Source organism: Hydra viridissima, unplaced genomic scaffold, assembly GCF_058129835.1.
Source record: "Hydra viridissima isolate aposymbiotic clone 2 unplaced genomic scaffold, HvirCarnegie_v1 scaffold_5, whole genome shotgun sequence".
NCBI classification, from domain to species: domain Eukaryota; kingdom Metazoa; phylum Cnidaria; class Hydrozoa; order Anthoathecata; family Hydridae; genus Hydra; species Hydra viridissima.
Window position 1 is genome coordinate 14,408,158 of NW_028324304.1, and position 17,025 is coordinate 14,425,182.

At 31.5% G+C, this 17,025-nt stretch overlaps 1 protein-coding gene and 2 pseudogenes across 1 annotated transcript; 2 read left to right on the forward strand and 1 right to left on the reverse strand.

Moving 5' to 3' along the window:
* The first annotated feature begins 8,470 nt into the window (after positions 1 to 8,470).
* LOC149888848 (uncharacterized) lies at positions 8,471 to 9,842 on the forward strand. The gene is made up of 4 exons (XM_090089127.1): positions 8,471 to 8,581; positions 8,697 to 9,333; positions 9,454 to 9,641; positions 9,777 to 9,842. Exons 1-4 carry the CDS (start codon positions 8,471 to 8,473, stop codon positions 9,840 to 9,842), a joined length of 1,002 nt encoding a protein of 333 aa, XP_089945253.1.
* Positions 9,843 to 13,912: 4,070 nt separating this feature from the next.
* LOC149888849 (uncharacterized) lies at positions 13,913 to 15,284 on the reverse strand (annotated as a pseudogene).
* Positions 15,285 to 15,629: 345 nt separating this feature from the next.
* Positions 15,630 to 16,705, forward strand: LOC145191523 (uncharacterized; annotated as a pseudogene).
* Positions 16,706 to 17,025: the final 320 nt, after the last annotated feature.

The following is a 17,025-nucleotide window of genomic DNA, read 5'->3' on the forward strand; positions in this document are numbered from 1 at the left end:
CCAGCACAAAGCATCGCGGATAGTTAATTACCAAGATTTAAGATCACCTTTACTACCGACGGCAAGTCTCGTCGAATCTTAGGATACGGCACTCAAAATGAAAACTCATTATTGACGACAATGGTAGGAGCTACAACGTCAGAGATTGTAAGTGGACATCGTAACATACCACTTGTATACAAAGACAACTCTGTAATCAGCCTTAAATCATAAAGCTTGAATGAATAACTTGGTTAAGGCTGCTCTGATTTGTAAACGAAACTTTCTGTTAATTCCAAAGTTGGATAGTAATGCTTACCATCACCAATATAGACTCCATTACTTCGAACTGGTGCTGCAATGGTGAGACTTGGAATACCGGAATAGGAGCCAATTTAATTGAGCCATTTATTTGTAAATCAATCAAGAATATGTTTGGTTATGTTTGGATACGTTTGGGAGTTCGAGTGTTGGGTGGCCCTTAGTGTTATGTAAATGTCTATGTAGTTCGTGTTTGGTTCGTATTTAGGCTCAAAAAAAACCTTAATACAATCAAAATCAATTTCTCAATTAAAATATAAATGAAATGCTAATGATACTTACTAATGGTTCTTTTCGCTTCATTAATATATAATCTTAAATACTTAACTCAAGGATATTTTTAAAATATTTAAAAATACAGATAATAATATCTAATCAAAAATTACTAAAAAATATTCTCTTACCACCTTTGGACTCATAGCTAAAGTGTCTTTCTATATTAGAATCATCTCAATTATCTTCTTATAAAAATCTCCCAAAAGTATTCGCTAGATTTTCTCAGCTGATCATTTTTTTTATGTCCACAGATATTTCTTAGATCAAGAGTTATCCCAGCAAAAATAATGAATTTTACTTTCAGGTTCGAAGGTGATTTATTTAGATATCTTGGTCATGGCTCCTCGAAACAGGTTTTACCAGTTATCTTTTAATTAGCAATTGTCTCTGGTCTCGACTCCTTTATTAAAATCATGAAGTAAATGCAGAACTATCGTGTACCTTACAAATTGAACTATTACCGTTTATCAGTGTAGTTTCAATGAATTTCTGGTCATTATTGTTAAAATAGTTTTAAACTCTAATGGTGTAACTGATTTGTTTTTCATGCAACTTTACACCTGGTGTTTCGATGGTCTTGCACTTTTCTTTGGTTGAGTATGTTATATGTTTGAATCAGGTTAAACTTAAAGATGATGTTTAAAATTTCTTTTATTTTCCCTGCTCACAATTTTTTAAATTCAATAGTTACAACTTTTGGAATCATATTTTTAAAACCAGGCTTTCAATGTTAACTAAATTTAACCTTTTAAAAAAGGTTAAATTTAGTTAACATTTTTAGAAACTACCATGGCATTTGATTTGATGACAACAATGCCAAGAAACAATTGGATAAGTTAGAGATTCTTGCTCGTGTTGATTTTAAAGAAAAGTTGAGTTGTTTCTTAAAACTTAATGCTCAAGAAAGTTTCAGGCAAAAAACGAGCTGCTTCTGTTGTAAAAGTAAAAGTTGATAATGCAATTGTTGTTGTGGAATTCCAAACGTCTCACTTTAATTTAACTGAATAAGTAAATGACAACTTTGAAAATAATTTTTCAAATATAACCTGGAAAGTTCAAACTGCATTTAACCATATTGTACCATTCCTAAAATGTACCAATGCTGATAATGCACAGTGTGGAACTTCAGTATATTATGTTGGCCAAAAATTGAAAACCATTAAAGTAAGCCGTTTATGGCATTTTTTACTCATAATATGATAGGGTTAACTATCTACACTTTAATATGTTAAGCTTAACTTCTGTGAAAGTTTGATTCTTTAAGCTTAAAAACAGTTTGTGAAAAATTTTGGGAAGAGTTTGAGAAAATCGAAAAAATCACCAAGACAACTGACAAAAAATCACCAACACAATCTAAAAAGAATTATTTTTATCATAAAACTTTTATATAGGGTTCTGACTGTCTGCGCAGATTTGCGCAGACATGCGCAGACAGTGTAGTTTGTCTGCGCAGACAAAATTTACTGCTTTGCAGCCGATTTTTTGAAATCAACAAAAAAAGTTTTAAACTTATAAAATGTTTTAAGTAATATTTTAACTTTATTATAAATTCAGTGATTAGTAACAATAGGAGTTTTCAAAGATTCTTACAGTAATAAAAAAATGTAATGCTGGCGCCTATTCGGTGATTTCTTGACATTCAATTTCATTGCGAATTGCACCTTCTTCAAAATGCAATCAGTCTTGTCATTTGTATCCATCAGCCAAGCTCTTTCTGCTGTAGCCGATGAGCAGATCATTTCGTTAATAGGCTTAGCAATTTCGTAAAGAGCAGGATATTTATCGCGACCGATAATCTTCCAATAATTTCGCGCGTTCATCTTGAATATTGTTTCCTTTCTTCTCTCAGGCAGCGCAGCCATTTTTCCTATAAAAGCAATCAATTCATCCTCAGCAGCGTCAGCAATTTCAGGTTTGATCTTTTTGGCGAATTCAACTGTAGCAGTGATAAAATCGGTTTTATCTTCATTCAACCTTCTGCAGCATCTTTGGGCGTTAATATGAAAGCAATTCCAATACCTGGTGTAAAGAGAAAATCGAGGCGAGATTGCACTTTTTGTTGTATGTCTTTATCGTCCATATATGAATTGAACATTTGACCAAAGTAATCATACACGAGAGACAATGGAGCTTCATCACTTTCTAGCTTTCTGATCACGTCGGAGAGACGGCCCCAAAATGGGTTAGATTTTATCAATGCCATAACATCAGCAGTTGTATTCTTTGGTTGAATTTCTTTCAGTAATGTACTTTCTTCGTCTACTAACTTAATATGAACGTATTTTGATAGCTGGAGACTGCTCATTAATTTATAATAACTAAACCATCGTGTAGATACAGGCATGGACAATGAAAGAGAAATATTTGCTGCAATTCGTCTTTCATCAAACTTTGCTTTCACGATGTGATGATTTTTCGTATATTTGATAATATTTTCTGCATCTTTGACTGTTTTTGTGGCCCCAGTTGTAGAAACTATGTCCTTCACAAGCAAGTTGACTCCATGAGCTCCGCATCCGCTAGCCGAGATGTGTGGATATTTCTCCTCAATGATCCTCCACGCTGATTTCATAACAGGAGCGTTGTCGCTTATGAAACTGGTAAATTTTTGTGAGCCAATCTTCTCAATAACTTGTAAGATTGCCGCGACAACTGCAGATGAATTTTGAATGATTCCGAATGTATTTATCGAGGTGTAAAAAAAAGGCTTCTGATTGGGCGCTTTATTACAAAAATTCACTATGTGATCGCCTCTTATGTTCGTCCAGCCGTCAGACATCATTGTTAAGTTTGTTTCAGAATTCAAAATTTCATTTACAGAAGTAGAACATTTTGTGTATTGATTGTGAGCAGAGATCCTGATAAGGCTTTAGTATTCGGGATGACAGATGCGTACGATGGATTGAGCGATTTAACGAAATCCTTAAAGGCCTCCGATTCGACTAAACGAAATGATATACCCGTACGATAAAAGAAATTAGTAAGCTTCGTGTCGATATCATTTTTGAGCTCTTCATTAATTGGTGGATGTACACGCTGCGTCGGTGAATCAGACGTAGACGGAACTTGCTGAGAATCATTGATTAGATGTGACGATTCATAATTACGCTTTGAAAACAATCTTTTTTCCTCGACACTGGCGTTTGGACATGTTGATCATTTATGCGCTGCAAGGCATTCCTTCGACCATTGAACAGTTTTGTTGCATGCTAAACAAGTGCCAGAACGCTTCTCTCGATCAGGATTTGTCAAATAATTCGAAATTTTGATGTTTTCCATTTAAAATATTTTGAATGACAAAAATACAAGATTTCTTGATTCTAAATCACTTTAAGTTGTAGTAAGAAACACTTACAAAAGCTTATATCGATTGATTATACGTAGCTTAAACCAAAAAGAAACAGATAAGTGATGAAAAACTCGTAAAAAGTAGATAATTATGCAAAAATAATTTCAGACATTTGATTCAGATAATTTAAATTTTTCTTTTCCATTAAAGTGTCTGCGCAGACGTCGGCGCGGACGTCTGTGCTGATATGCGCATATTTTTGTCTGCGCAGATCTACGCAGACACATTTTCCGAACTCTATTTTTTACTAAAACTTTCTGCAAACAAAATTAATAACAAAATAAACTAAATAAAAAAACTCAAAAAAACCCCGGCTAGAAAAAGAACTAAAACCACGGTGTTCAACATATATTAGTAAAAATGTAATATTAATAATAAAATTAACAAGAATAATGGTGTTAAAACCGTAGTTATTATTGAAATTCAGCTAGAAAAACTCAATGTGATGCGGCCGTAAAACGTGTGCAAAAATGTAAGATTTTTCGAAAATATCTTTACCATATGCTTCGATTTGACAACAAAATAGGACCTACAACTTTAATTGAAGTGAAGCAATCTCTGTTGCAGTTTTTGTGGGCCTCTAAATGTTTCTTCCCCGCCATAAAAGTTTGTTCACTGCCGAGTGTATACACGGCTTCAGGCAAAGTTGCTGCGACATTGACATAAGCATATAAGTGATGGCCTCTTATTTTGGCTGAATAATGGTCCTCGCTTGTATATTCAAGTCAAAGCGGCAGATCTATAGATGAAATTTGAAACTTTGGAAAAATACGGCTGGTGGTGATTTGATGTGTACTTTTTGTTTTCTGGATTTACCGTTTGGTTGGCGGTGATTGAGTTAGGTGTAACCTCGTTGTTTTGCAATAGTTTGGTTGTTATTTGACTTGGGCGGTACTTTTTATTTGCAGGGTTTTTATTTGTTTGGTAGCTAAACCGTTTAGTGTGCGCTTTTGACTTCTCGGTGTACTTTTTAGTTGAAGTCTATATGGGAAGCTAGCAAGAACAACTATAGTTATTCTTATTATCTCCCCCATACAACACAGGTGTGTTGTTCGTGATCTTCTCTTCTTTTTTTTACTTCAAGTGAATTTACTGGTAAAGTAGATAAATTTGAAACAGAAATATGTTTAAATTTTTTTCAGTTGACTTATTTATGGGCAGTTTTGTCATTTCATCTATATTTTCAGATGGCTGAATACTGTTAGAAGAACTGACAACAGTGAAATAAAGAGGCTGTAAAATCTGAACTAGTTAAAGCATTTATGCTTAAAAGCCACAACAGCCTAGCAGTTCCCAAAACAACTCGATTTTTTTGATGGTTTAATAACATTAATAAAATGCTTGAGCAAATCTACATTTGACATTCAATCTTTTTCTTGAGCACTAAATATAGTGGTGCACAACTTGCCGTTTTTGGCTACATACTTTTACGTTTATAAATTAACATTAGTGGAACATAGAATCCTGCTACAGATGCACAAACTGCGGCTGTGACTGGATTTCCTCGTTAACCACTAGTCATCATTTCACCTTTTTTTTTTTACCCTTTGCACAAATGATTTTAATCTCACCGTCTTGTACTGTTGATAAGCGAGTTTCATTCATATTACAAAGTCTGTCTGGAGTTAGCTTTTCTTCCAAGTTAAACTTTGAAAGCAGATAACAGAAAATCACATTTGTTCATTTTTAAACCCTTGTACACGCTCAATGGATGTCGATTAAGACTTACAAAGCGATAATGTTGGATGGCTTAACATTAATGTATAATACAATTCTTTGCCTGCCGTTTGAGTTTGTTTGTTAAAATTATATGCAATGCTATTAACTTCACCACTTTTGAACCGCGACAAAGATCAATTGAAGTTTCACATTTGCAAAAGCAGTTTTGTTTTTTCATTAATATGCCTTAACAATGTTACTCTTTGAATACTAAATTGATAAGAAGTATCATTTAAGATCAGTTCCCTTTTTTTGAATTCTGGCGAGTCATCGCACGCCGTGTTGGCTATATTTGTAACGGGCCAGTACATGCGCGAGTCTGGTAATCTTCTGGCGAGTAGTCGAACGCCATTGCGATAGCACTTGTTATTGGACCAATACTGGCCCGATTGTGGCGGCTACAGAGTTTTACCCGAATGTCGTTTCACCATAATCATCTTTATTTTGAATGTTTTTATAGTAGCGAAACAACACACTTTCAAGTTATATTTCGTAAATTTCTTGCTTTTGCTGTTTTTTATTGTTTTTACTGTAATTACGCATTGTAATTATAGCATAATTACAATGCGTAATGTAATGATAATATCAAACGTATGTTTGCTATTGCAACATAATGTTGATGTATTTGTTAAAACATAAATAAATATGTTGTAATTAAAATTGCTTTTGCTACATCCTAACTCTAACAGTAGTAAACGCTGCTGTAAAAAGTTTTGATGTCGTATGATGTAAATAATGTAAATTTTGATTATGTTAGCTTACATCATAAAAGTAATTTTGTATAACTGTTAGCTGTGTTCTTACATTAAACGGTTTGAATAACATTTATGCAAGGTGTTGATTTAACAATAAAACAGAAATGGTACAAAGGAAAGGTTGGGATACTAAAACATCCCTCATAAGGAGGTCACTCCGCAATGTCCGTAAAAATTATCATAAATTTGATCAAAACACGGCTAAGAATTTTTGTACTTGGTATTTTTACATCAGTGGGTTGGTAATGGAAATGAATTTTCCAAGTTTGATAAAACTATATTGAATTTTGTGAAACGAAGGTTTTAAATGTTATTAATGTTAGATTTTTTGCTGCATATTTTGCTAAAAGATTTTTTTTACGATGCATATTGGACTAGAGGTAGGCCTAAACCCGAGTAGTAGTACTAGTATGATCCAGTAGTTTTGGCAATAATTAGACTAAAAGGTTTCCGCCAGAAATAGTCTTTTCTAATACTGCGCAGACAATTTTTTAAAAATAAAGTTAATAACAATTGAATGTTAAGAACTGTTGAGATGTTACTTCTAGTATTAGTATTTAACAGATTGTTTCCGATGTCAAATCTTAAATACAAATAGAAAGTGTCTACATTTTAAACTAATAATCATGTCCTGTAGCCAGGGAGTCGACTATAGCCACTAGACTCATTTGGTCTTTCCACACTCCAACTTTGTTGTCATCTTCATTCCCCTTATGAAAATTACCCAGTACCGTCTTCTTTCTCCGTTACCGCACACATCTCCGTAAAACAGTAAGTATTAAGGTAAAATACTATCTGATTTGTGAAAATTAAATCAAATAATTAACTTCTTAAACAGACTTTTTGCGGGCTAGTAAATACCAAAACTGCTGCTCCAATTTCACGGAGAACTTAACTTATTAAAATCTTGTTGTAATGTTGTTAAGCGCTTTTCTAACGCTACGAATACAAATATTGTAACCTTTTTTGATGGTTTAAATTTTAGCTTTTAAAAAAATGCTAAAATTTATTATTAAGATGAACTTGAAAATAAAAACAGAAAGGTCAAAGAAAGTAAATGCCCAGAATAAATTCTTGCTGTACAGTCATGTATTTGTATCAGTTTTTAATTTGCGCTGATACTTGAAATATATTTTTATAAATTATTGTTTAATTTGTGGGTTCGAACTCTGATACCGACGTTGATCAAATTATAAAATCAGTCCGTAAAGTAAAAGCATTGCCTATTAAGACCCTATTTTCATTTGTTGCCAACACTATTAAGTATGTTTGTTTGATGTGCCCGGAGAATGGAAACCTTGTATGTGGGCCTGAACAAAATCTGCGAATATATATTTTTTATGTTCATAAAAAATCTAAGTACCTTTACGATTCTCAAAAAAAATTACTTGTTCAAGATAAATTAGTTAGGATGTAGAACATATATGAAATAGATGAAGCCGTAATAAATTGCATTATTCAAGATGGGCGTCCTTTTAACAATTTTCATAAACCTGGTATGCAACGGCTTCTAAACATTCTTGCTCCACTTTACAAACTGCCTCATCGAAAGACAATAGCAAAGCGATTGAGAAGCCAATACTATCAAACAAGAACGATCTTAGAGCTAAACTTAAGTCAGTTAACCATATTGCTCTAGCAACCGATTTGTGCAAAAATAGGGTTATATCCTTTTGGCTTTGCATAACAGCGCATTATTTAACAAAGACGTTCAAGTACAAATCAAATATAGTTTGCATTCGTAGGTTTTACGGAAGACAATTAAGTAATAGACTTACAGCGTTCGTTCAAAAAGAAATTACTAAACTTGAAATTGATGCTAAAGTTATTTCAATAACAACAGACAACGCTGAGATATTAAAAAGGCGATTGGGTCTATTGCTTTATGGCTTTAATGTGTTTGTCATAACTTAAATCTCGTTTTAAATCTTGGAATAAAGTTGTAGGCCAAACCATCACAGAACTTATTAGATGGCACATCAGATATCGACGAGAATCTTTTTATTACAATAACTACAATGAAAGCGATATCGAGTCTAATGAAAATACATCGTCGCACGAACACCTTGAAATGCACGATGTAAACAATCAAGTAGAAAATACGTGTACTTATGAAACGGAAAACGTGAGCTCGGATGATGATAAAAGTAGCGAGGAGGAAGAAGCATCAACAGATGAAACTGTTAATCAGTTATTTAAATTTTCATCCATCATTTTATTTAGGTTAAGAAAAACTTAAGCTCTTGTTAAAAGGTCTTCAATATTGCAATCATTTTTTTTTTTTTGATGAGATTAAGAAACAGAGGCTAAAAATAAATAACTTATCGTCAGATTTCCATGTACGTTGGAACTCAACATTTTTAACGATTAGTAAGATAGTTAAAGCTAAAAATGTTTATAATAAAATTACTATAGATCCTGGTACTATCAATGGCTCAACAGAAAAACAAGTTAGTAAACTCAAGAAACTAAATCTGTTATCAGAAGGTTGGAAGCTCCAAGAAGTTTTACACTATAATCTTGCGCCATTCTTTGAAGCAACTAAACTTTTCTCTACAAGAAATTTTCCAACACTTTCGTCGGCCAAATTTGTCCAAAAAGCGTTAATTAACTTTCTTGAAAATGAATCTTCACCTAAATGTTTTTTATTGCAATCATTTTTTATGGTCGAGAAAGAAAACATATTACGAAGCAGTCTTCTCAAGTTTATGAAGGTATACTTTATTGAAAAGATATCTCCAAAACAAAAGTTACAAAATTTGCTAGCATGTTTCTTTGGTCCGAGAACTAACGAGTGTCTTACAGAAAAAGAATATCAGGAAGCAGAAAGTAAACTGTTGAAAACATTTTTGAATACAATGCTCCGACAATATCCTCGAAGGTCAACGTTTATAAACACTTGTTTGCAAAATGACCAAAACCAGCCGAGAAGTGGTTAGTTATAAAATATTATTTGTTTTTAAATTTAAATATATTTAAACTTACGTAAATAATTTTTAAAAGTACTAATATAAAAAGATTTGCATATTGACTAATATTGTTACTCATTTTTAGAAGAGACAGATTCAGATGTTCGATTCGAGCTTAAAGATTCACTTGAACAGTTTATGAACCACAAAAATGGATTTGCTAAACTTGCAACATTGTGCGGTGTCAACCTATACATAGAAAAAACACAAGCAAACCGAAATATCAAAGAAGATTTGTCTTTTTTCAATTACGCTTTAAAGCAAAAAAATTGGAAATTTGATGAATTTTGGTACAAATATGAAAAAGATATTCCAATGTTAGCCTCTAAAGCAAGAGTGGTTTGTACTTCGTCTGCAAGTTTAGTAGGGCCAGAATCCTCATTCAGTGTTGCTTACTTTATTTATTGAAAAGAAAGATGTAACATGAGCTCAAGAAACTTACGTTACTCAATGCTGCTTAAAGAGAAGATATGATTAAACTTACTTTAAAACTTGATATTTAATGTAACTCAGAATGGAAGTAATTCGCTTATATAGTTTGTATTTTCTATTTTTCATATTTTTTATATTTCACTTATGTAGTTTGTATTTTATATTTTTATATTATGATGATGTGGAAGAAATTTTATACATTTTATTATGAGATATGTCTTTTAAAAACGCCAATACGGGGTTCGGCGATTTGACAAACCAAAAAAATTCTGCGATTACTTTACACGTTATAGCGTTTGTTTTAAATATTAGTTGTTGTTTTTTTTTAATATATTGTTTATGTAGTTCTTAAACATTTTAGCATTTACAAACAGGGCCGTGGTTAGGCTCCCCCACACCCCTGGGATTTATGGGGCTGTTTTTTAAATATAAGGGGCTTTTTTTTAAAGTTGTATCTAATAAGGGATATTTTTTGAAGATTTATCTGGCCATAATACTAAGGGTTTATAAAATTCGCTTCAAATGGGACTCAGTGATATGGTTAATTGCTGCCTTTTTCTTGCTCCAGCGATTGATTTTGTTTATATAATTGTTCATTCTATTATATTCTTAAACATAAACAATCAAATCTTATTTGGCTTCTAATTTGCTTTGAAAGTGTCAAAATTTTAGTTGTAATTTGTTTTAAAACACTGACTAATTCTTTGGTTTTGTTTCAGACTTTTCTTACAGTTAGAATAAATTGGTCTGCATTTTACAATCATTTTCTAAATTTAGAATTAATATTCAGCGTGGTTCTTGTTAATAGCGTTAAAATGGTTGTTGCTATTCAGCGTGGTTGATAACAACAACCACGATGACCAAAATGAAAATTATTTGGGTGTATAAACCTTTACTAGAAAATCTATTGGCCTCTCATGTCCCTGACGGAAATCGTTTTTAATCAAATAATTTATACTTGATTTATAATTTTTGCAAAACATTTTGAAAGGTTCATGTCCCCCTTAAACATATTTGATAATGCGTAAAACGAATTATGAAATATGTTTAGGGGCGTTAGAGTTGATTAACGGCTTTAATTGAATTTTTTTCAATAACTAAAGCTTTCACAAAAACGGAATATTTTATTTCCTAAATAGAATTTATTTTTTGCGACAGAACTGCTTACTGTCATTAAGAGATTTTCACTCTCCGCATAAAAATATACTTTTTGGAAAAAATGTATTCTGCACTAATTAATCTTTAAATTGCTTAATAATGTAAAAACAAACGTTGAACTTTCTGCCATTTTTTCTGGCGACAGGAAGCGAAAATTTGCGTCAACCCCAAACCCTCTCCCCCAACCCCTTTGGCGGCCGACGCCAGTTGACAAGTGGAAACCACTGAAGGCAACCTTTTAATCTTCTTGCATACAAAATAACTTCTAACGGCAATTGCCAGTGGCTTTCACCTTTTGATTGGCGCCGATCTCCAAAAAAAATTTCCAGCAGCGGCCGCCAATCGGAAGGCGGAAGCTGCTGTAGTTAAAGGCAAAAACATTCTGCCCCCAATTATAAAACCCCTCCAAAAAAACGGTCCCCATACATGCAGAATAATTCCTAACATTATAACCCAGAAGTACCCAAAAGCAGACAATTCTCCTTAATACGCTGTTTCTCTTACCAATCAGTATGTTAAAACAACATAAAACGACTTTGTTATTTGATAAAAGTAAATAAAATAACTTACTTTTTACTTACTAAGTGAAGTATAGTATTTCAATGATAAAAATTTACTTTTACTTGTAATGGTAACTAATTTTTTTTCAAATAGTTTTTATGTAAGTTGCCTATATTAATTTTTTGTTACTTTTACGCATAAAAATAATTTTATATTACGATGCAGTATTCTCTTACTTTTTAAAGTATATATGACTTTTTTAAAATCCTATATTTACGTAAGATCACTTTTAAAAATAATTTACTTTTACATGTAAAAAATAAATTACATTTCGATACAAGCTATTTGTATAAGTATAAATCTAAATTACTTTTTAAAGTAAATTACTTTCATACGGCTTACTTTTAAGGTAAACTAAAGAAAGTATCACTCAGAATGCGATCAAAGTCAGCACTCAAATTAAACTAACTATGCAAAAGCTGTTATTTTAAAATTATGCGAATTGTTGAATATCAATAAATAGGCACGGGGGCACAAGAAACCTTCAATAAATAAAATTTGTTTTGTGACTAACAAAGCGACTGAATAAATTTTATTTTTGATTAGCACAATATTTAAAATGATTCAGCTGGAAACCAGTTAATAATGATTAACTGGTTTCCAGCTGAAGGTTATTCCAGTAAAGGTTACTTATCAGACAAACTGCACAAGTTGATAATTTAAAGTTTGTTGCCATGTTGGAAAGTGATATTTTTTATCTGAAAAACAGTCGTAAATGGGTTTATTTTGATTACCTTAATGGCTGGCTTTTAGGTATCAGATCAAAATCTCAAAAGCCCATATCACCCTCAGTATGAGAAAATTCAAGAATATATTTGGCCAAATTTTGATTTTGATTTGGTTTGTCCTTCACTAGTGTTTTCCCACTGCAGAAGAAACTTTTTTTGTCTGAACAAAGGTGAAACTGCATATTTTTCCAGCTGGTTAGAGATTATATCAAAGATACTTTAACATACATACACACACACATATATATATATATATATATATACATATATATATATATATATATATATATATATATATATATATATATATATATATATATATATATATATATATATATATATATATATCGTTTGATGCAGTGTTGTATTAAAATAATACTTGAAAAAATCGGGTTACAATTGCGAACTTGCGAAGAAAAAACTTTGGAAGAAAAAAAGCCAAAAATTATGCGTTTTAAATTTGAAAAATATAGATAGTTAGACCTTAGTTCAGATTTTTCTGACCAACATATATTGTGTTTACTAATACATATGATTGATTAAATGTAAAAAAAATCAGGAGTGGCGAGAGTTTCAACCTGGGGGTCAATTTGGAGAACAGTGTTGCTTCACTTTTTCTTTACATAATTTTTGGGAAGTTAGACATCTAGATAATATATACAATTGGGAAGGATTAACTTGTAAAACCGGTAAAGATAGGTAAAACGACGTCTTTACTCGACTTGAAGATTTATAATATATTTGAACTAAAATTTGGCATTTAAAAAAAAAAAAATTGGAATATTGTAAAAAATATCGTTATTATACCGATAAATATAGGTATTCTCGTTATTTTTATGTATTCCGATAAAAAAAAAAGCCCATATTATTGTTTCAACCGATACTTTTCCATTCATTTATCGTTTCAAACGATAACTTAACCGATATTATCGTTTCAAAGACAAACTCATATCGTTTGATATCGTTATCCTTTCATATCGTTATCGTTTCTAAATATCGGTTCATACCGATATACCAATAACGATACGCAGACCCTTAGTTTATACATCACGGACATGTCTGGTTATTGCAAAATCCATTTCTAGTTCTTAATTTGGATGTTTCTCTGTTTGCGTGGTAAGACGTGTTGATTGAGACCAATAAGACTTGTAAGCAACTTCAAGCAAAATAATTAACCAAATTAAACCGGAACTATTATATTGAAGAAAAAAGAAAAACACAACAAAAGCAACCTTTAGGCTGTGTGTGTTCACATTGCCTAACTAATGGATCATACGGAATTCACATATTACACCGTTCACCGTGCAACTATGTCATAAAAGCTTTTTTCATGTCGTAACGGCTGATTAAGATCCAAAAGGTGTCATATATGTTTTTTTTTTAAACTATATTTAAACACTGTTTTGTCTTTTTCAAATGCTGCTTTAAAAAACTAGTTATCTTGTCACATGATATACATAGCCATGAGATTTTTCTAAGAAAATAAAAGTATATATTAACTTATTAATAATTGTTAAAAACAATAATAACTCACCGATTTTTTAAATATTGTAGACTCTAAACTTTTAAAGTATAATCACAATTTTAATGTCTCTGAATTTAATTACTCAAATTATAAACTTCTATAAACTAAATAAGAAAGGTTTATAAATATTAAAGAATTATTCAAGTTAAAATACTACACTGTAAAGTTATTGTGCATCGGCAACAGTACCATTCAACAGTCTCACATTCCAAAATATATTGAGGCATATGTTCACAATCATGTTGAAACTTATTTTTGATAAATTTATCTGAAGCCATCCAAATTTGCCGGCATATGCAATAAAGAGTACACTTAAATTCTTTTTCTTTACAAAACCTTGCTAATTTTTCAGTCTTTGGAAAATCATTTAGGTGGTTTTCCACAATACTTTGAAAGAAATGGTTTCTCAATTCATTAATTTCAAATGAAACATAGCACAGATTTCAGCCAGTAGAAGCAATATGCTGTGCCACAATCTACATTATTTGTTTGTTGTTGCACTGGTAAAACTTGTGCTGTCAAGTTATCTTTGGCACACTGCATTATTGTGAAAATTTGCCTGAAAACATTATTTTTTATTTTTCCTTTAAACATGCTGTCTAAAAGATATACCTCACCTTCAGAACAGTCAAAAGTGCTAATTGTCAGCCAATATACATCTCCATCATGTAATATCTGTACAAAGGATTCCTTTACCACACAAAATGAGAAATTTTGGCCTAAAACTGGATCCTGCAGACCAGAAACACCAGTTATCATTTTTTGCACTAAATGTATAACAGTGTCTGACAACATCTGGTTGGATGTAATATCTTTTATATCATTTGAGGAAAGATTTTTCTTAGGAAACATAGCCAATTTTTTTGCTGAATGTTCATTATCATTATTTGAACGAACTATCACCTGGTCATATTCTCAGGGCTTGACAAATTGATGAATATTTAGAGAAAAATAGAGAGAAAAATGAACATAGAGAACATTAACTTCTTTTATTGAAACAATAACATTTGAATAAAAATTTAAAAAACAAACGTGGTATTTCACAATATCTATTTTTTAACTTTGTTAAATATGTATATATACGAAAACTAAGATGTACTATCAACTAAAAAGAAAATTTGGACGTATCTTGTTTTTTTTAAATAAAAAACTTTTATCTCAATTTAAATGCTTTTCAATAAATATTGAGATACGAGTCAATGTTTGTCAAAAAAAAAAAAAAAAGATTTGTAGAGTCCCAATTGTAAAAGTGTTTTTCTTAATTATTGATTGTATACTCTGGTTATACTAATGATTGAATAATTTTTATAGAGTAAACCAAAATAATTATTACCCATGCAACTATTACCTAATTTTACTTTATTACCAAAACAATTATTACCTAATTTGACTTTCAATACCTATGTGTGTACGAATGACATTATTTCTTGGGTAGAATCTTCTGTTGTTAGAAGGAAGTAAATCCTTTTTCCCAAACGTATCACTCACAATAATTTTTAAGAGTCTCTTCATCTCACGAACATTTAAAACACCTTGTTTTACAAATTCAGAAATCTTTGTTGACAATCGATGATCGATTTTTTGAAAGAGAAGTTCACTCTGAAGTTTTAAAGTACCGACTTTACGAAATCGAAAAGCCAACTGCGACGAGAACGTAAAAGTTATGATTTTATAAGTCGTCGTCGTAGCCGTTTTTAGTAAAATCGTTACAAAAATTACAAAGAAAACGTCACGGTATGAAAAGTTTCTGTATGATTTTTTTTTTGTATATTTATGCATTTGATTTTGATGAAAAAAATCATTCGGTGCAAAATAGCATTAAAAAAACGCAGTTTAAAATCAATTTTTAAAATTAATATGTCAAAGTTATCTCAGGTTCGCAATCAGTTACTTATTTCTCATTCTGATAACATAGTTAACGATGAAGAGCTGTTATTACTTTACGATGTTAACAAATAAAATAACTTAAATATGTCTTATCACAGCTATCCAAGATTTAATTTAGACGACATGTCAGTGGATCAAGCCAAAAGCGAATTTCGGTTTTTACCAAAAGATATATACGATTTGATCGATCTTCTTCATATTCCCATGAAAATAACGTGCTACAATGGCGTCACCATTTCAGCTGACGAAGCCTTTTGTATTTTTTTAAAAGCGCTTTGCTTATTCCTGCAAGTATCAAGATATGATACCAAGGTTTGGAAGACCAGTACCGCAATTGTGTATGACTTCAAATCATATCATGAATTTATTATTTATACAATGAGGCCATTTACTGACCAACTTAGATCAGGGGTGGTTAGATACTCAGCACCTAGAAATGTATGCTACTGCTATTCATGCAAAAGGAGCTCCTCTTAAGAACTGCTGGGGGTTTATAGATGGAACTTTAAGAGCAATAAGTCGTCCTAGAGAGTACAAAAGAATACTTTATAATGGACATAAAAGATGTCATAGAATAAAATTCCAATCACTAGTTGCACCCAATGGCTTAATTGCAAATCTATATGGTCCTGTGGAAGGGAAAAGACATGATAGTGGTAAGCTCGCCGATTCAAATTTACAAAATAATTTAGCACTTTATTCTTTTAATAGCAATAGAGAACCTTTGTGTGTTTACGGAGACCCTGCATTCCCATAGAGTTCACTTACAATGTGGATTTAAAGGAGCTAACATATCCCCTGAGCAGCTTATTTGGAACAAAAATACGAGTAAAGTTTGTATTGCTGTTGAGTGGATATTTGGAGATACTGTTAACTTTTTTGAATTTTTAGATTTTAAAAAGAACCTTAAATTGGGAGTTAGTCCAGTTTCCAAAATGTATTTGGTATGTGCATTAATGCACAATGCACATTTTTGCCTATATGGTTCAACAAAAACACCATATTTTGATTGCCAAACACCATCGCTTTCAGACTATTTGAGATAACTTTTTTATGAAATACAAAACAGTATATACAAATTGCTTTATTTCTTTTCAGGCAAAAATTTGCTTAATATTTCTAAAAAAGATGCTTGCTGTTGCATCATAGCCTGCATTATGTTATTTTGTTGCTGCATCATCTGTTGCATTGTATTTGCTTGTGCTTCCACTTCTTTTCTTTTAATCTCAAGTTCTTCTTTTCTAATATTTACTTTAATTTTACTCTTCTCTTTTAAATAAGCAATTGTTTCGTTGCCAATTATTCCTTGACTTTTTTGTAAGTTCTTGTCTTTTGTTCCACTTTTTAGTTTCACTACATGTCTCTA

Bases quoted from the DNA above. Each gene is read 5' to 3' on its own strand.
- LOC149888848 (XM_090089127.1), top strand. From the start codon at position 8,471: ATGCACGATGTAAACAATCAAGTAGAAAATACGTGTACTTATGAAACG. The intron at 8,582-8,696 runs GTTAATCAGTTA...GATGAGATTAAG, and splicing joins AAGCATCAACAGATGAAACT to AAACAGAGGCTAAAAATAAA. The intron at 9,642-9,776 runs AAATTTGATGAA...TTTATTTATTGA, and splicing joins CTTTAAAGCAAAAAAATTGG to AAAGAAAGATGTAACATGAG.